Source organism: Sciurus carolinensis, chromosome 9, assembly GCF_902686445.1.
Source record: "Sciurus carolinensis chromosome 9, mSciCar1.2, whole genome shotgun sequence".
NCBI classification, from domain to species: Eukaryota; Metazoa; Chordata; class Mammalia; order Rodentia; family Sciuridae; genus Sciurus; species Sciurus carolinensis.
Window position 1 is genome coordinate 5,210,227 of NC_062221.1, and position 19,478 is coordinate 5,229,704.

General features: G+C 50.9%; 1 protein-coding gene across 2 annotated transcripts in view; it reads left to right on the top strand.

Moving 5' to 3' along the window:
- The first annotated feature begins 2,467 nt into the window (after positions 1–2,467).
- Positions 2,468–19,478, top strand: part of Kcnab1 (potassium voltage-gated channel subfamily A regulatory beta subunit 1) — a 332,151-nt gene continuing 315,140 nt past the window's right edge. Inside the window, exon 1 of one of the 2 annotated variants that reach the window (XM_047564422.1) lies at positions 2,468–3,148. In XM_047564422.1, the coding sequence (XP_047420378.1) occupies positions 2,877–3,148 (272 nt within the window). In that variant the 5' untranslated portion in view covers positions 2,468–2,876. Of the gene's footprint in view, positions 3,149–18,653; positions 19,069–19,478 lie in introns of those variants that run through there. The other variant, XM_047564423.1, reaches the window with a different exon arrangement.

Here is a 19,478-nt window from a genome sequence, read left to right on the forward strand (position 1 = left end):
GTTATCAATGAAATTTTACTTTTACTGTTGAGGGAAAATTTACCAAAATTTATCAAATCTAGTTTTGATTTTGTCCAATGACAGTGGTCATGACAACTTAATCATTAAGATATTAATTAAGCATTATGAACATACAAATTAAAATTTTTATTTATATTCACATTTTTATGGCAGAGCATTATTCAATAGAGTCAGCTGTAAAATATTTTCAAGGATACAAATATTATATATTGAGGTGAGGAAATGGGTTGGAGAAACTAGTTCAGAGGGAAAAAAGGAAGAATGTAAAATTTCCGGCTGCCAAAGAGGAGCTTGCTCATGAATTTTTTACATGGATGATGATAGATATCAAATAGCTAAAGGATTTAAATTCCACTGGATACATTTAAAATAGTGATGTAGCAGCTCCATTTAAAAATAGTAAACAATATGCGAGATATTGCATCCTTTGCCACTACTTAATTTATGATAAAAAATGTGTACTTAAAAGTGTTTAAGCTACTACTTAGTTTTTCAAACTTTTAAAGGGGAAACATAAGCAAAAAATTTGAGTTCTAGTATCCAATCTGGAGAATAAATGCTCATATGCTGAATGTGAACACGTGGTAGACACTGATCCAAGTGTTTTGCTGAAGGTTTAAAATCAGAGTAAAAGCAGAGTTCTGGTTACTTCTGCGGCACAGCGGGTGACCCAGAACTTCATGGTGGGGGTCTGGCAGCCATTTTCTTTAGCTCACAGTCCTGTGGTCAGGGCTCTGGGAAGGGCGTGGGTGGCTGATCTCACTGGGGAGGGCTCATACAGCTGTGTCAGACGTGCCCCACACCGGACCTGGCTGCCTCACCGTTGACAGCTATGCTGGCTCTTGCCTGGGAGCCCAGCTGGGGCTACCATCACAGCATCTGCCTGTGACTCTCCAGCTGGCAGGGATAAGGGGGTCAGATTCCTTACATGCCGACTGGCTTCCTCCAGAAAGCTGTCCGAAAGTCACATGGTGTCACCCAGCATTGTTTTCTCCGTGTGTTGCTGATCAAAGAATCAGAAACACCTCGCCTCCAGAGGAAGGGAAACCTCTCACTTCACCTCTCATGGAAAGGAGGATGAAAGAACTGCGGCCATGTTTAAACACTGCCACGAACAGGCCATTATCTCTATTTTTATAGATGAGAAAACCCAAGCACAGAGAGTTAGGCAATTCATCTAAGATCACACAGCAGGTAGGTGATGGAGTTAGAATTCAACTCCAGAGCGGAGCTGGTAAACACAATGCAGCTGCTCCTGAGGCAGACCAGCCGAGGGAATGGTGAAGTCCACTGCCCCCTTGGATGAATGAGCATGGATCCCTCACCCGAGTTTCATTCCAGAGCCCCTACCGACATAACTCAAGGAAGATCCAACTGGGAAGCTGGTCCTGGGAGTCTATGCCGTGGAGAGGTGGAGAGTATGGTTGCCATGGATACTGTGTGGCCAGAATTCCTCAGCAACTCTTGGGAGGGGGTCAACGAGAGACTGGAGAGGCTGAAGTCTCCTGGGATCCCACAGACTCAGGTGGGACTGACCCTGGGGGTTGGTATCAGTCGACTCCCTACTGTTTGATACACGCTTCAGGTTGCACATTGCTTGGGGTCGGTTCTAATCCTAGAATGAACAGGTTTTCCCTGAGAATGAGAGTCCATGCAGTGTGGTATCTGCCCCTTAAAAGTTCTTGGTTTGGATTAGTTAAGAGCCATAAGGATCCTCAAAGACACTGCAGGCTTTCAAGTGCTTGATGACCTTCCATATCTTCAGCAAGAGCTCTTCTTTCCTCTCCTGCCATCTCAGGGCTGCCAAGACCTGGCTGTGCCTCTCTATGAGTTTTAACCCGTGGTCTTGTCCTGAACAGGAAACTTCACACACCTTCCTGACTTCTTTATGTCCCCTAGACCCTGAGACAGCTGATATGCGGGGGACCTGGGTTGATTCAGGTGTAGGCTTAGTAGTCACCAAATAACTTTGAGGTAGATAACTTAGGTGGGTGCTGACATTGATACCCCTGAGCTAGAACAGAGGTGAGAGCCAGGGGCACATCTGGGGACCTCATGCATCTTATTCATGGGGCATGAGGTGACTTCCTTTCTGTAATGCTAGATTTCATGTGCACTGGGTGCACAAGTGTGCACACATGTAACAAACACATGCATGGGCTCCTACTACTCCCTCCCACTCTTCTTTCATTTCAACTTTGGCCTCAGCCTCCCCAATTATTAGAAGTCTTACACCTTCCATCATTAGAAGTTGGGGGAGGGTCAATTTCTGAAGCAGAGGGAGGCTTGCCGTTCTCCATCAGACATCGGGGAGTACCTGAATTACATTGTGTTTCACTGACGTCCAGAGTCTGCTCCCAAAGGCATTCAGCATTTTATTTTAAGACTTCCACAAAAGGAATGCCCTTCCCCTTGCACTGATATTGTTACACTCACTTGAGGAAATTCACACCCAAACTTTCTAAACTCCAAAGGGACTCAAATGAAGAGGGGCTGCAGAGTCTCCAGCGGCATAGTTCACAACCCTAACGTGATGACCAAATATAACTTGCCAACTAACGGTTGAGGTCCAGAGTCATCGTCACTGAATGAAGCAAAGGAGAGTGAACCTTCGGTATTAGGAAGTGGCCCTGCCTTGTTTTGGAATGCAGTGTTCCAGGGTGTCACAGGTGGCGGCTGCCCTTCGCTCACCGGGAAGGAGAGGTCGGCTTTCACCCGGGCGCGGCTCGGTTACAGCTGCGTGGCAGGGTGAGGCTGCGGAGCCGGTGAGGGGACGGAGGCAGAAGCAGAAAAGCAACGTGCTTTGGTGACAGTGACTTGGAGTCTTCTCTGGACGACAGACCGGGACGTCCGCGATGCTGGCGGCCAGGACCGGGGCAGCGGGGAGCCAGCTCTCGGAAGACAGCAGCAAGTTAAGGAGGCAGTCTGGGCTTCCCGCAGGGGGCAAAGACAAGTCTCCCAAGAAAGCCCCGGACAATGGCAAAGAGAGCAGCCTCAGCCCCTCGGGGCAAAGCCAGCTGCGCGCGCGGCAACTGGCTGCGCTGCGGGAAGTGGAGATGAGCTGGTACCTGAAGCTGTGCGACCTGTCCAGCGAGCACGCGGGGGGCGCCACGGGCATGCCGCACAGGTGAGCCGCGCAGGTGGGAAGCGCAGGTGAGCCGCGTAGGTGGGCCGCGCAGGTGGGCCGCGCAGGGGGACCGCGCAGGTGGGAAGCGCACGCCCGTCGCGCGCTTTGGGAGAAGCTACTTGGAGGTGCTTCGGCGCGGGTGCTTTGTGGTCCTTTACGGTGCTGTGGAACCTTAAGGACTCTAACGTCCTTGCAGATGATTGTGCCTCTGAATGTGTAGCCACATAAGAAGGAAGGAGGTGCAGGGGGCAAAGAGCTGCTCTCTGGATTGTTATTAAGAAAATCCACTTTGGAAAGAGGCGGTGGAGCTCCGGAGCTGACCGGAAGAGGGATTTTTTTTTTTTTTTTTTTTTTTAAGTAAAAATCAGAATTGTTCAGAGATTGTAGGAAAATGCTCCCTCCCTAAAGAGTGAAATAGACTGCCATCTTTCTGCATTTCCTTTACCTTGGGAACTTGGGGAACAGGGAAGAACTTTTCAAAAAAGATGTGTTTGGCCTTTTAGAAAACTGTGTAATTGAGTAGGGTGAACTTGAATGAGGGTTCCGGCTGGCAATGGGGTGCAGAGTAGAGCCCTGTGAGACAGCAGAGAACATGGGGAGAAAGAGGCACTTCTAAAAAGGTCCAAATGTAAGGCAATCCCTGTAGACTTTCTGTTCTTTTCTCAGTCACAGCCCCAGCAGAGGAAGGATAATTTCACAAAATCCAATTGTAATAAGGCAAAATGTACTGAGCTTATTTCCTGTAATTTGTACAAAAAACAAAACAAAACTCTTAGGAATTAAAGATAATTTTGGAAGGAAAATTATTGTGAAAATAAAGCCTAGAATAGCTATTTGCATTAAATGGTAATAAAAATCCATTAGAAATGAAAAAAATCATTTCAATGAAATGATCAAAATGTGGAAAACATGTTTTGTAGAGACTGTGGTAGCATAGAAATTTTGCAGCATTGTTTCTCAAAGTATAGTGTGACTCTGAGCAGGCCCCATTATTTATTTCTAATTTCACAAAGACATTATAAGAAAACATATGGCAATCTAATTAACCGATGCACATAGACTAAAAAAAGTTGTTGAACAATGCACTTCAAAATGCCTCAGCTTACTTCAGTTTTCCCTTTATAAGGCAGTAATAAAACAGATATTTCCAAACCTAAGCCACAATTTAAAAAAATCAGCATTTAAAAAGCAGAGCAAAGTAGACTTCTGAAAAGGTTCTTGGACATAGGTTTAGTATTCGTGGCCACAGTGACTTGTCTGAGGCCCCTGTCCAAGCTGCCGTGCCCACACCAGAGACAAGTGGAGGAAGGGCCCCTTCTGTGAAGTCTCCTTCAGAGAAGGCTTGAACTACCTCGTGCTATGGGAAGTGACCTCACTGTGTAGCTCATACCTCAAATCATTATGCAACTTCCTATCATAAACCTTACAGCTGTTATTGAAAAGCCTCTGGAGAAAAAGAATTAGATAGCAAAAGAAAACCTACATGATGGTGGCCTTGACTTACTCTAGACCAGAAACTTCCCTTGAGGTGTCTGACATGGGACCACAAAATTCCCATACTATCATCTGACACTGAGGCAGAATTTATAAAGTCAGAGTAGGGTGTTAGGTAAGTTAGCCAGGTAAGAAAAACAAATATCTGCTCTTTTCTGCTTAAACAATAACTACTTGTCCTGTGCTCAGAAGACTGGCTAAGACATAATCCAGAGTCAACATCTTCCATGGGAATCTGTGGAGTGATAACTCACTGATTGACAGTAACCTTGTGTGCCCCTTGTTTATTGGGTGTGTTGAAAGAAAGTGAAGTCCTGTTTCCCTACTGCCATCAAAACAAAAAATGTTCCATCCTCCTTTATTTTCCTAAAGCGATTGTTTCCAGGAGGAAATTAATGTGTGTGTAGTTGGAATTGAGTTTAATTTCAAGTCAGATAAATCTATGGCAGAATTCATTTTTTGGATGTCTTAGAAAACTAAGTTGATTCTTTCTTTGCTGGCTCCTATATGCCAATGTGGGAAATACCTGCCTCTGTTAAGTCCTCCAGGTTACTGGACAGTGACAATGATGGAAGGGGTGATCTCGTTACATTTTTCATGTCAGCAATTGAATGTTTGGATTCCCAGTCTGCCCTGTTCTAGATCAGCTCTCAGGAAATTGCAGAAAGTTTCTGGACTTCCACTAGTGTTTTCTTCCAACAGTACGGCTCGAGAGCAGTATCTCCATTAGAGATCTGTACATAGAAGATGAAGATGATTAACCCGTATAATGTTAAAGATGTGTCCATCTGAGAGACGTTATTTATAGCGTAGAATATGAAGCTCATTGGATCGTACTTACAGACATTGTAAGTTTGTTCGTGGCAAGAATTCTGTGGGTCTTTAGTTAATGACCATCAATAAGAAATTGCTAGAGGACTTTGATTTCCTTTCTGGAGAATTAAAATACTTCACAGCAGGCCAGATCTAGCTCCTGTGAGACTGAGGATTGCTTCATGCCCAGAATCTATGGTGACCTTCATTTGAAACAAAGGGTATTAGTAATTGATTCAGAGAAAGCATTAGAGGGGCATGGGGGATATTCAGCAGACCTGGTGTATCTAAGGAATGAAATTCCCGGCAGTAGGGTAGGAAATTCATGCTTTTGGATGTGAGTAGTTCTGACCCCTTTCTGGGCCATGCTTTGGGTTATGCTGTGGAAAAATCTCACATGATGAGCTTGGTACTGACCCTGTTTCAGGGGTGTCTGGTAATGGCACTTGTGTGCCGTATGAGAGGCTCATCCCTGGTTCCCGAGCAGGAGGTACAGGTAAATGTTAGCTTTCCTCTAATGTGGACATCATTTGAAATTTTTTTCATTGTTTTGAACAATATTTGTTTTTCTGATTTTCAAAGTAGCAGAACTGCTGGGTGTAGTGCCATTCGCCTGTAACCCCAGCAGCTCAAGAGGCTGAGGCAGGAGGATGGTGAGTTCAAAGCCAGCTTCAGCAGCTTAGCCAGATCCTAAGCAACTCAGAGACCCTGTCTCTAAATAAAATACAAAAAAGGCTGGGGATGTGGATCAGTGGTTACACGCCCCTGGGTTCAATCCCAGTACCCCACCTCCCCCTGAAAAAGTAGCAGAACTCTGCAGAATGGTTTGAAAACAGAAAAAAATGTAAAGAAAAAAAGGCAACACTGTTAATATTTTGATCTGTTTTTCCTAGCTCTTAGAATTGGAATCATACTATATTTTCTGTTTTCTACTCCTCCTCCATTTAATATTATACCAATCTACTTTACTACCTTAAAAACCATTTAAGATTTTCTAAGGACTGCATCTATGACAATATTATTGCTTAGCTCTTCTTTTTTGTTTACTATTTAACATTATTATAAATACTGTTACAATAAACATCATTGTATCATATTTTGGAAAACTGTCTCTCTGGTTATTTTCTTAGGCTGTTTCCTGACATGGCTGTTCCTTTGCCCGCTGGGTGGCATGTGCACATTTACATCCATATCACACACACACCTATCTGTTCTTTCTTAATGCACACTGTGCACTTGCTGTCTGGGAAGGTTTCTCTTCATGAACTTCCCCTGGCAATCTCCAAGCATGCTCATGTCAATGCTTTCTCTACACTATGCTGTCTTTGCACGGAATCTTTAGCATTGAGTTTTATAGCTGACAAATTATTGGGAGAGCTAATTAACATTTTTAAGTCTCAATTTCTTCAACTGCAAAAGGAGATGAACGCTATTGTGAAGAACTGAGGTAAAGCTGAAATGAGTTAATACACGAGTGATTGGAGAGAATACTGCGCTGTTTTCACACTTTCCACGATGCGAGTTGAGATGTAGCCTGTGTGTGGCGTGGTTAAGGTGACGGAGATGATTAAGAGTTGAGTGATTCCTGGCACTGAGAGCTGAGTGGCCCGTGGTGTTCAGATGATGCTTCAGAGAGACCATGGTACATTCCTACTGCAGGCCTTTCAAGGATTCAGGGGATCACCATCCTCCCTGGGAAAAGAGAGTTGGGGTGAAACACAGTGAGCTTTAAAATCCATTCCGGTCAGGTGCAATGGTGCATGACTGTAATTCCAGCAGTCGGGAGGCTGAGGCAGGAGGATCGCAAGTTCAAGGCCAACCTCAGCCAGACCTTGTTTCAAAATAAAAAATAAAAAGGGTTGGGATGTAGTCCAGTGGCAAAAAAAAAAATCTGTATTAACATCCCACACCACAGCTGACTGAACCTATTAAATTGAAATTATTGGGGACACTTAGTGGGGTAATCCTGCTAGTGAAAATCTAGCTTTCACATTCTGACAGTGATTTTTACCATCTCAGTGACAGAAGCTACACCGAGTCACATTTCTGATGTTCCTTCTCTCATTGAAACTGCTTGACTTTCTACAAAGTGTCCACTTCTGTCCCCTTCTAGAAGTCTGGCTGTGTTTCTGTGCAAGGACAGGCAGTTCAGGGTGAGTCTTGAAGGACTCAGTTCCTGCCAACAGGGCCACCGGTGATCCAAGGACTTAGAAGACTCTGGCTGAGTTTATGCAAAAGATCTAAGTTTATGCAAACAGATAGCAGAGAACATGAAAATCAGCCATTGATTGAGCGTCTTGTTGGTACCAGGCCCCATAGGTGACAGGAAGATAAACTAGCACAGAACGTAGCTGTGCGCAGCCCAGGCGAGATAAGGCACGCACGGAACGAGAAGATTAGAGGATTCAGGGGTGCGGGCAAGGACTCCCGTCCAGAGTGACTGCATCTGTACTTGGAGGACGCACAGGGCTGGAACAGTGGCCAGGCGGCAGGAGGGAGCCGAGGCACCGGCTGTGGAAGTGGGGGTGGAGATGGAGAGGGAAAGCCGCGGTTCACGAGGCTCCTGTGAGCATCTCAGAGAGGATCTTCCTGGGAGTGTGGTCAGGAGAACAAGAGGGGAGGAGACTGTTCAGAGACTGGGGAGCTGGGCAGAGCCCAGGAGGTGCTCGAGGTCGACACTAGGAAGAGGCGATGGAGGCGGGGGGAGAGAACGGCAGTGAGGTCCGACTCAGTCAGTTGTGCATCGTCCAAGCTTTTGGCAGCATAGACAGGGAGGAGTCTGGGGGAGATAATGAAGCAGGTAATAAAGCAAAGTCTTCCCCAGTCCCTTAGGAGGTGGAGCCTCGTGGACAGCAAATGCAGGCGTTAGCTTTGGCGAAGGGAGTGCTGGGGCAGAAGAGCGGGCCCTGGGGGCCTGAGGTCTACAGGTGGGAGCTCAGCAGCACTTGCCTGGCCCCCGGGCTCTGGGCGCCTCCTGCCTGACAGGCTGTTGGTTTGGGGGCTCAGGCCACAGATCCTGGAACTGGCTCCGCAGCTGTGGGGCTTAGTTCCTTCAGCTGTCGCAGGTGGATGATGGTCGCATCAGTGCCAGAGGGTGATTATGACCAAATGCCTCAAGCAATGGGCACAGAACCCACCCTGGCCTGTAGTCCAGTGTGTGATTATGCAAAGGCCCTCTGCACAGTCCATGCCCTGATGTTAATCACCGATCGCAAGGACCACTTCCCCTTCCTGAAGTAGTCCCTCTGATTTTGTAACGGGTGTAGGAATACCTTGCTCTTCTTGCAGTCTGTGTGAGGAGTGGCTGAAACGATGGGAGACATCTGGCGTGCTCACATGGTCAGTGTGGCCCCTCTGCCCATCCTGCTTCTCTACTGACCCAGAGCTTGGTGAGACAGTGGCATTGTTACTGGCAGCTGAGCCAGGGAAGCGGCCTGGGCCCTGGCTGGCTGGCTTCAGTCCCTCCCTGGCATGGAAACAAGCACAGGATGTAAAAAGGAAACATGAATTTAATGCAGCGTGGCTCGACTGGGGAGGGGCAGCCCGTTTGTTTCTCCACTCGTCTTAGGGAAGTGAGTACAACTTACAGACACCAAAGCCGGGAAATACACGTGTGTAGATTGAGCCAGGCTGCTCTGGCCAGCAAATATGTCAGAATTCCTTTCCTTGTCATCTGCCTGGGCCAGGGGGTAGCTTTCCAGTTTCCACTGTCAGCAGGAGAAACTCTGGAGGCAGGAAAGCAGTCGTCAGGAAGTGCTCTGATGGAAAATGCTCTCTGCAGCCTCAGGGAGACGGTGTGCAGGAGGGAAGTGAGGGACGACGGAACAGCTCCGAATTGGTTAAACCGTTATTTTTTTTCTTGGAAAAGACTGGTGATTAGATTACTTTCTTGTTATAGAGACAGCGCTTTCTTTTCTAAAAGATAATACCTCTTTGTATATGGCTTACTATGATTTTAGTCACAGGTTAGAAGATCACTTTTTTGGTCATTGCCAGCGACTTCGCATGTTAGAGCAGAGCTAAGCCCACTGTGTGGTTGGGCTGGGAGTGAGAAGGTGACTTTCAGCAGGACAGGACTTACCGGCTAGAGAAAGTTGCAGAAGCCCAGCAGGAGGGCTGGGGCTGCTGTGGTCCTGAAAGGGGGTGACAGTGACGATGTCCTTTGGCTTAAGGACACTTTGCAGCTGAACCATGAAGCACTGAGGTGGAGGAGGATATTCCCGCCAGCACCCCTGCCACAGGAGCAGCCAAATACGCAGGGGTTTGCCTGGGCTGGCACCCGGTACTGGACACTGCTTTGGTTACCTTGGGCAAACCAGGCAGTTTCTCTTTTTTATCTTGCTGGTGAGTGTGCGTGGGCTTCCCTCTGAAGGAAGGTGGACGCCTGGAAGGCAGTGTGTGCATCTAGGCGTCTGACCCGCCCACAGGGCTCTTTCCCAGCTGGATGCTAGGTCTCTGCCTTCCCGGGGACAGCTCCTGCCAGGGAGGAGCATTGAGGAGGAGTCTGGAGCCATGATCCGAATCCTATTCTGCCAGTGACCATAAGCAAGGATTTTCAAGCTCTCCAGTGCCCAGTGCCTCCTCTGTAGCAGGAGACTAGACACTAGCATCCCTGGGGCTCCTCTCCGCCCTGAGCCTGTGTGGTAGGTCACATCATCAGCCAGGGCCCAGGGGCAGGGCTTGAGCACCTACTCACCCCCCTTACAGAGATCAATCTCTAAAAGAAAAAGGAAGCGAGGGGATGCTTTGTTTTGGAGTTGGCAGAAGCAGCAGGAAAAAAAGATCTCTTTAAATTGTTTTGTTTTTTGTACCAGGGACTGAACCCAGGGGTGCTCAACCACTGAGCCACGTCCCCAGCCCTTTGTTGTATTTTATTTTGAGACAGGGTCTCCCTAAGTTGCTCGGGGACTCACTAAATTGCTGAGGCTGGCTTTGAACTGGCGATCCTCCTGCCTCAGCTTCCCAGGCTGCTGGGATCACAGGCGTGCACCACCATGCTTGGTGGGGAAAAAATACCTCTTTGATTTGTTATTTTTGTAACTGGACAGCCAGGTGGAGGTGTCGCCTCGCACCACAGGGTGCTGCCCTAGTCTGGGCCGAGTGTCCATCACTGCAGAGACTGTCACACACAGCTCCCCAACACCTGTGGCTCCTGACTGGGGCGTGGAGGGACCCCTTCTCCTCCGCCTGTGGCCCTCGCTTCTTGCCCTGCACATGGCAGGTGATGGCGGGAGGGTCTGGGAAGCAGCTCTGACCGAGAGGGCTGTGTCGTCGGGTGGACTCTGGATTTCAGTATTTCTGCAGGCTTCTTACCCCTGGAGTTTCTTCTGCCCCAGGCTGGGTAGGTAAGGGCCCCAGGGAGGCCCGGAGTGGCATCTTCTACTAGATTAACGTAATTCAGATTCGGACGCTGGGCTTCAGTTGGCCCTCGTCCAGCTCCCCCTCAGCCATGCTCTGAGGGACACAGAGGTTAGAAACCAACAGCCTCCCTGGCCTTTCCAAGTTCAGCCTGTGGTTGTCACCCCATGGCACGTGCTAATGCCCGGCAGGGTTGTTGTTGTGGTGTGCGCTTCTGCAAGTCTTGCTCCTCTGGAGATGGTGGTTGACCCGCTGCTGCCTTCCCTGGGTAGGTGAGATGCCGTCAGCTGTCACCTCCCAGCTATAGAGAAAGTCTCCCTGTCAGGGAGCTCTGTGTGTATCGGTGCACGGCGTAACCTCACTTCACAGAGAAGCTGGCCACATGTTTCTCCAGTCACCAGGAAATTATACTGCGCTCCGGACCAGCTCTCTGGCTCTGGTGCCGCTGCTGGGCTGCTGGACACTGATCCCAGGAGGGCTGCCCTGGACAAAGTGAAGCCTTCTGACGGTCACCCAGCTGCTAAGCCCGACACTCGGTGGCTGCCTGCGGAGCTTTGTGTCTTACTCCTAAGTAAGCAGTCCTGCCTTTCAGCAGGGTCCCTTTCGAAGCCTGACGCACTGGCCTGGTCTTTCCTGAGGCTTGGCCTCTCCTCTTGGAGCTCAGCTTTGCTGTTTCACTGGGAACGCTGGGGACACCTGGGAAACCTGTGCCTGGTGGTCTGGAATCGGCCTGACGGGGACGGGAGACACTGGTGAGGTGCACAGCCCTCTCAAGTTGGTCTCTGACACTTGGCTCCAGCTTGGTCCCCCGTCGCCCAAGGACTGCAGAGGCTGGAGAAGCCTGGACGGCTCCTGCCTCTGCCCTGGGACTGGGGTGGGGTCCTTGGGTGCAGTGGACCCTCCCTGCTGGCTCCAGGGACAGGGCTGGTGTCTCATGAGGCAGGACCAGGCACACGGAGACAGAAGTCGGCACCGGGACGGCCGGAGCTCCCAATCCAGCCCACCTGAGAACAGGCGAGGCGGGTGCTGTCAAGAGAGCCGCTGAGCTGGCGCCGGGTGCACACCTGCCATCCCAGACGCTCAGGCCGAGGCAGGAGGACCCCTGGTCCACACCGGCCTGGGCAACTCGGACAGACCCCATTTCAAACAAAACAAAGCAAAGCAGAGCCAGCCGACCATTCAGTGTTCAGCACACATGTTTTCCAGTAATGCACCTGAAGGATTCTTGATGGCAGACAAGCCATCCGTTCCCAGCAGCAGGACACCTCGCCCCCGTCTCTGCAGGTGACCTCAGGAAATGAACCCGCATGTCTGTAACCAGGGCTGGCCTTCCTTCTCCCATGGCCATCCTCCTTTGAGACCCATCCTCCGTTGAGACGGTGCATGGCTCTGTGTGGCCTGTAGGAGCGGGGTGCCCAGTGGTAGTTGGGTTTGTGTTCCAGGAACCTTGCTTAGTTACAAATGTCTCCCATTTGAAACACGTCACTTAAAAAAATATCAAAACCCAAAGTGCGCCTTGCAGCTTAATCTTCATATTTAACTTGCTGACAGCAATGAACATTAAGAACTGAGCTGTCCCAGGGCTGTTGAGTCATGTAATTACCTCTGGGATTCGGGGTGCTGGTCAGTGTAGACCATTCCTGAGGGAAGCATCAGGAAGCCCAGCTCCCGCTCTCCAAGCTTAGGAACTCGCGTGACGTCACCATCGAACACCAGTCGTTTGTTGAACAAAACATTAAAGACTTAAACCAGAATGCAGTGTTTTACGCTCCACGTGGTCATTTATCCCAAAAGAAATGGCAAGAATATTATGTTTAAATGTGTTATGACTGTATTTTTCAGTTAAATGAATTTTCAATGAATTTTCAACATTCAGAATTAGTTTGAAAAAAAAAAAAGGGCTGGGGAGATAGCTCAGTTGGTAGAGTGCTTGCCTCGCATGCGCAAGGCCCTGGGTTCAATCCCCAGCACCAAAAAAAAAAAAAAAAAAAAAAGCGGGGGAAGGGAAGGCGCGGCTCTGCTCTAAGTTCCCGTCTCTGCTCAGGCCAGGGGCCGGTGATGGGGAAACCGTCCTGCCCAAACCGTGACCACAAAGACCCCTGGTTGTGAGCCGAGATCCTCTCCCAGGATCGTGAGATGCGGGCTTCATGGTGTCTGATGGTTCATTTGCCGATTCTTGGCTGTGTTCTGTCCAGTGGGATGGCTGAAGAGGTGACCTCTGGACGGTGCGGTCATTGGTGTCCTGGGCTGGTGTTTCAGTCTGTCTGGGGAAAAGCCAGAGGCTGACATTGCTTCACGTTGGCATTTCTCTTGGAATAATCCTTAGAGATTTTAGAGAAGCCAACTGCAGAGATTCGTGTGTCTTTCGTGATGCAGGCGGGACACTGGCATTTCAGAGTCTGCAAATGCCCAGCCAGAGGGGACGTGCCATCACAGGTTGGGTCAGCAGAGGGGACTGTCCATTTTCCTCCCAAAGCAGAAGCACAGCCTTTCAGTGGGGCCTGCTCCTCGGGCCGTGTAGCCTGGGAGCTCCGGTCAGGGTCTAGACGTCTACAATTGCTATGCAGTGCAGTGGCCTGTCGAGAGGCAGCCTGCTGTTGGGGGGATTTAAAATACATAATCCAGGCTGGGCTGCCTGAGTTCAATCCCCCACACCACAAAATGTGAATGTGTGTGCCTTTGTGTGTGTGTGGTGTCCAGGAAACACTTTTTTTTTTTTTACTTTATTTTATTTTTACAGACTGCATTTTGATTCATTGTACACAAATGGAGTACGACTTTCCATTTCTATGGTTGTATACAATGTAGATTCACACCATTCGTGTAATCATACATGTACATGGGGAAATGATGTCTGTCTCAGTCCACTACCTTTCCTTTCCCCACTCCCTCTCTCCCCATTTCCCTCTGCACAATCCAAAGTCCCTCCAGTCTTCTCTTATCCCCTGCCACCTGCCCCCCGTTATGTATCATCATCCACTTATCAGAGAAAACATTTGGCCTTTGTTTTTTGGGCTTGGCTTATTTTGCTTGGCATGATATTCTCCAACTCCATCCATTTACCAGCAAATGCCATATTTTATTCTTCTTTATGGCTGAGTAATATTCCATTGTGGAAACATGCTCTTTATCCCTGTCCTTTCAATAATTGCTGAATATTGCCAGTCTACCTGGGTGTTTGTTTCTTTATCTGTAAAATAAGAGAATTGAATCAGTTGATTTCTCAGATTTCTATGGCTCTAGTTAGAATTCTAACTTTTTTCTTTCTTTCTTTTTTTTTTTTTGGATGAGTCTTAAGCACCTATAGGATGGAGTGGAACCTGGTTTGGGTGGAGAGATTTCACGGAGACCCCTCGGCAGTACGGCAGTACCTTGTATCATGAAACTGAAACTCAATTTTGAGGCCCTGCTGAGATTTGCTTTTCAAGATTTGTGTCTTGCATCTGGGGTTCTAGACCCCAAGAGAGTAATGTGTGGCAGAGGCTGATGAGCCCCCGACAGAGTATGTGGGTTACAGTGACCACAGTCTGGCTGACCTTGCAAGCCAGACCCGGGCAGGATGGACAAGCCGTGAGGCCCCTGGTGTCCTGGGGGCATCTTCCCATGTTGGCCTCAAGTGTGTCACGGCTCCACAGCCCGAGAGCCGCAGCTGGACGGTGGCTGGGGCCCCCTCTCTGCCCTCTCCGCCCTCCCGCCCGCCTCGTCCCAGCCTGGCAGGCGTATCTGAGGCTCCCTGGCCTCGGGGCACCTCCACACCGCTGGGGCCCCTGCTGTCCCCTTGCTCAGGCTCAGGGCCGCCTGGCGGCTTCCTCGGGGAAGGCTGGCCGCAGGAGCAGGCGAGCTGGCCGGAGGCGGCTCAGGGCTGCGGGGGGCGTTCACCACACCGCAGGAACCCCACTCCACCGAGCCTTCTGGTGGCGGGTGTGGGTCCCGGGTTAAGTCCTGGGGCCAGTCCTGCCCAGATGCCCTCTGGGACCCAGGCGGAGCCGTGGGCCTGGCGGCCCTGGGCCGGGCCTCGTGTCTGCTAAAGCAGCCGTAGGTGTCTACCCGGCACCGTGCGCTAGGGAGCGTTGGATGCTGCTGTGGGGCCAGAGCCTGTGACCTGCGCTGCAGGGACAGGGGAGGTGCAGGGGCAGAGCAGGACGCTGCCCTCGGGATCCAGGGAGACCCAGCCAGTCCACAAGCCACCCGGCCACCCCCCACACACCAGGACGGTTTCACTGTATTCCTAGAAAAATCTGGTCTGCAGGGAGGCGAGGGCTCACTAGAAAAGGGGCGAGGAGGGACACAGGGCGCAGTCCCAGACTAGACGCAGGCCTGGCTGCCACCTCCCGAGGAGCCCCCGCCCCGCCCGCCTCCCTCGCCACGTTGCTCTGGGCTCTTCCCGAGTCCCAGGCTCTGTCCCAGACTGGGCGTGCGACGTCCTCCCCTGCCCACCTCCAGCCTGGGCGTCCACAGGTCCCTCTCCTCCACCAAGAGCTGCACGGGGGCAAAGGCCACGTGGTGGTCACGGTGCCCTGTGGATGTGACACGCGTGTATCTAACCGAGGCCTCACCGCCTGCTGCAGGACCCCTCGGCGCTCTAGAAGGTGGGGCAAAGGCGGTGTGATAAGGACAGCCTCCCGGAGGCCCTGGCAGGTGGAGGCAGACGGAGCTCCAGCGAGCAGACCAGTGAACAAGAGCAGGAGACCACGGCCCATAGGTTGTAGGACAGGGAAGACTCCGACTCTGCCCCAGGGCCCTTGTCCACGTTCACGAGGACGCCCAGGCGCCCCTCTGCCCTGACACGGGAGCGCGGGCTCCGACGTCAGCCTCGGATTCCAGACCGACACCATGTTTACAAGACCGGAACACGTCCTGAAGCCAGGATGCAGCGCCAGCGAGTCGCCCTCTAGCCAAGACAATCTGAGGCCTGTCACACGAGTGCTTGGTGTATTCCAAGAATAACAGCGATCTTGTAGGGCTGGCGTTTCAGAGAACTAGCCAATGATTCATGGAATCCTAAGTTTTGCCTGTCGACAGGGGAAGGGCCCCTCTTTTATTGCATGTCTAGCCCAAGGAACTTTTAAGACTCACAGAACATTAGACCTGGAAGAGCCTTAGAGATTCCCAGACTAAGGGAAAGAGAGGTCAAGACCTGTCTAAGGTCACAAAACTGTTTAGCAATGCTGGGCAAATGTGGATCAAGCCTGCCGGCCACCCAGAGCTGTGAGACCTTCTATGTGTGTCTGCTTCCGAGTCCCAGGGCCTCTTGGGTCCTGGACTGGTCACCTTTCTGTTGATGTGACAAAACAGCTGAGAAAATCGACTGAGGGGGAGGGTGATTTTGGCTCATAGTTTCAGAAGTTTCGATCCATGGTGCACTGGCTCTCTTGTTCCTGGGCCCATGGTGAGGCGGAAGATGGCGGTGAAGGGATGTGACAGAGCAAGCGGCTCGGCTTACGGCAGCCAGGAGAGGAGGGGGGGAGAGGGAGAGGGAGAGAGAGAGGGAGGAGGGGAGAGAGGGAGAGAGAGAGAGGGAGACAGAGAGAGAGAGAGAGGGAGAGAGAGAGGGAGGAGGGGAGGGAGAGGGAGGAGGAGAGAGAGAGGGAGGAGGAGAGAGAGGGAGAGGGAGAGAGGGAGACAGAGAGAGAGAGAGAGGGAGGAGGAGAGAGAGGGAGAGGGAGAGAGGGAGAGAGAGAGAGAGAGGGCGAGAGGGAGAGGGAGAGAGGTGTGTGTAGCTGACCCCCCTGTCTTGGGCCTGAGTCATGGTGGAAGGGCACGCTGGAGGAAAGCTGCTCCCTTGGTAGCCAGGAGAGAGGGAGGAAGGGGATTCAGCGACCTTCTCCTGCAAGGGGCCCTGCCTCCTGGTGTTTCTGCGCCCCGACAGCACCATCAGCTAGCGACCAAGCCACTCACATGACTTTTGGGGGACCTTTGAGATCCTAAGCACGGCATGCCCCGTCAGCAGAATGTGGGCAGGTGGCCCCCTGGTCAGATGGCCTGCTGCTTCCCACACTCTGCTGGCCCTGAGTGACACCTGAAGATTCTGAAGAGAACAGGACCATCATCCTTCTGGAGACACAGAAGGACCAGCAAGAAAGACCGCCCGGGCCCTCAGCCGCCCGGAGCCACCTCTCACAGCCTCCGACATTTCATTTAAAACTGATCCCGACTGATCCCGACAACCAAAGGGACAAATGGTTCCCTTAGGAAATGTGATTTCTTGCCTGACGTTGGCCAGCTTTTAGAACTTCATGAGAGGGAATTCTGGTTTGGGAGGGATGTTGGCTTTGGTCGCCCCTCGTCTCCCCAGGGCTGCACTCTGTGCTCCAGGGGGCAGAGAAAGGGGGTCGCCAGGGAGAGGGCTGGGCCTCCCCTCGCAGGGCTGCTCCCCGCCTCCTCCCGTCTTCCTTGGTGGGAGCTCCTCGTCCCTGTCCCTGTGTCCTCAACCCTACAAGTCCTGTCGCTGCGGGGGACAGGCCTGCAGGCCCTTCATGGGGAGCAGAAGGTCCTCTTCCACTGGTGCTTTCTCTGGATTTTCAGGGTTTTTCCTTCCGATCTCTTATTTCGCCCTGGAGATGCAGGGCTGTGGCTACTGGGGTGAAGATGGGGACAGGCTGGCCACAGGGGAGGCCGTACGGTGAGCTAAAGTGGAGCAAGCACACCGAGAACCGGGAGACGCGGCCCGCGTCGCGTGCTGACCATTCCGGAAGCCACAAGCTGGCTTCCAAGCAGGCCTCCCCCGCAGGTCCTCAGGGCACTGGGGCATTAAGCTGTGTGCTTGCAGGGAGAGACGTCGACACCCTCAGACAGCAGGAGCCTGTGACGAGGACATGAACGTAGGCAGGACACAGAAGGGCACCGAATGACTTTGATTCATGCCATAAAGATGATATGTCATTTCAGATTTTTTCAGTTTTTCTGATTACCTAAAAAAAAAAAAAAAAAAGAAAGAAAGAAAATCTCGGATTTGTGCGAAAATATCTCAGACACGCCTCTCACACAGCTTTTAAACTCCTCCACAGAAACACAAAGGTTTAGGCTCCTCTAACAAATCACTGCAGACTCCATAACTGAAGAAATGAACATTTTATTTTGCATCTATTTTCTCCCTGTCTATAAAGTCCTTTTATAAAAAAAATTCAGTAACAGCATTGAATGTGGATGGGATTCAGTTTTTTATTTTCCCTTTTGTGGTGTGGACTGTGCTTTTGGCACCAAGTCTAAGTGCTCTTCGCCAAACTTTAGGTCCTGAAGATTTTCTCCTATTTTTAGCTGGAAGTTTTAGAGTTTTGCACTTTGCTTTCGGGCTCACGATCCGTTTTGAGTTAATTCTGTGTAGGTATGAGGTGCAGGTCAGGTCCGCTGATTTTATCCACTTCGTGTTTGTCTCACCTGTGAAGATCCACGGGCCGCTGGCGCCCCGGTGGGCAGCTGGCCTTCCTCACCCGCCTGCTCTCACGCTTATTCAAGACCCTGGCCACGGTGGCTTAGGCCTTCGACTTCCTACATCCACCTGATTGATTTTTCCTATCATTGGCAGCAACATCTGAGAAAGGAAAAGGTTAATGGACTTTTTACCCAAATGATCATGCTGCTAGTATAAAAAACTATTTGGTCATGAAAATTTCACGATTTCAAGAGGTCTCCTTGCCCCCCTATGAATCATCCCCGCCGCCTGTGGTCATGATGAAAACAGAAGCGTTGGCCCACTTCCTACCAAAATATTTCCTTTTACCTAAATAGAAGGACATGGGAAAGAGTGCCCATACTCTTTCCCCAGGGCCAGTACATACTGGCTTACGTTTAACTCTGAGAACTTTAAAGACACAAGATAAGCGACTGGACTCTGGCAGCCTCCTTTGTGCCCAGGTCTTGGCAGAGATGTGTAACGGACAGCTCTGCTGGGGCCTGAGGGACCTGCCTGTGTGCAAGACAACAGTAAGGGATCCCTTTTAGGGACACCCCAGAGCCAGCCACCCCGGCCAGCCCTGGCCAGCCCCAGCGCTTTGCCTCCTGGGGTCTGGAGACATGCATCTGTACAAACCTGCCTGTGCAGACATCCCCAGCCCCAAGCTGGGTCTGCCCAAGTCCAGCGAATCCGCCCTCAAGTGCAGACGGCATCTGACAGTGACCAAGACTCAGCCCCAGGCAGCCCGCTGGCCCGTTCGGCCGAGTGGAGCGGCAGAACGGAGATACCTGGAGAAGTTCTTACGCGTCCACGGCATCTCGCTGCAGGAGACCACCAGGGCGCAGACGGGCATGGCGTACAGGTACTGTCCATCGCGGTGTCACCTGCCAGGACATGGCGCCGGCCAAAGGTCATTGCTACTAAAGAAATAAGGTTTGAAACGGCAAAACGCAACGTTATAGAGAAAAGGCAAATAAAGGTGGTGAGCCCTCTTAGTGCCATGCCTACTTTTTGAGCTTTGACTTATCCTCTTTGCTCAAAGAGACAGGTGGGCTCACCTGTGGAAGGTCCCAACCAAGTGCTGCAGGTAGAAATAAGGGTGGCTGAACAGGTGGGTGACTTAGCAGGTCGAAATGATGAATAGGGACTCATTCTTCTCCAGGCAATTTGTAGGTTGAGTAGAATTGCTTTCTACTGCTGCTTGGGCTTAAAATCTGTTATTTTTCTCTAACCCTGAATCACGTGGTGTGGGCTGCTGGCTAATAAAGTAGT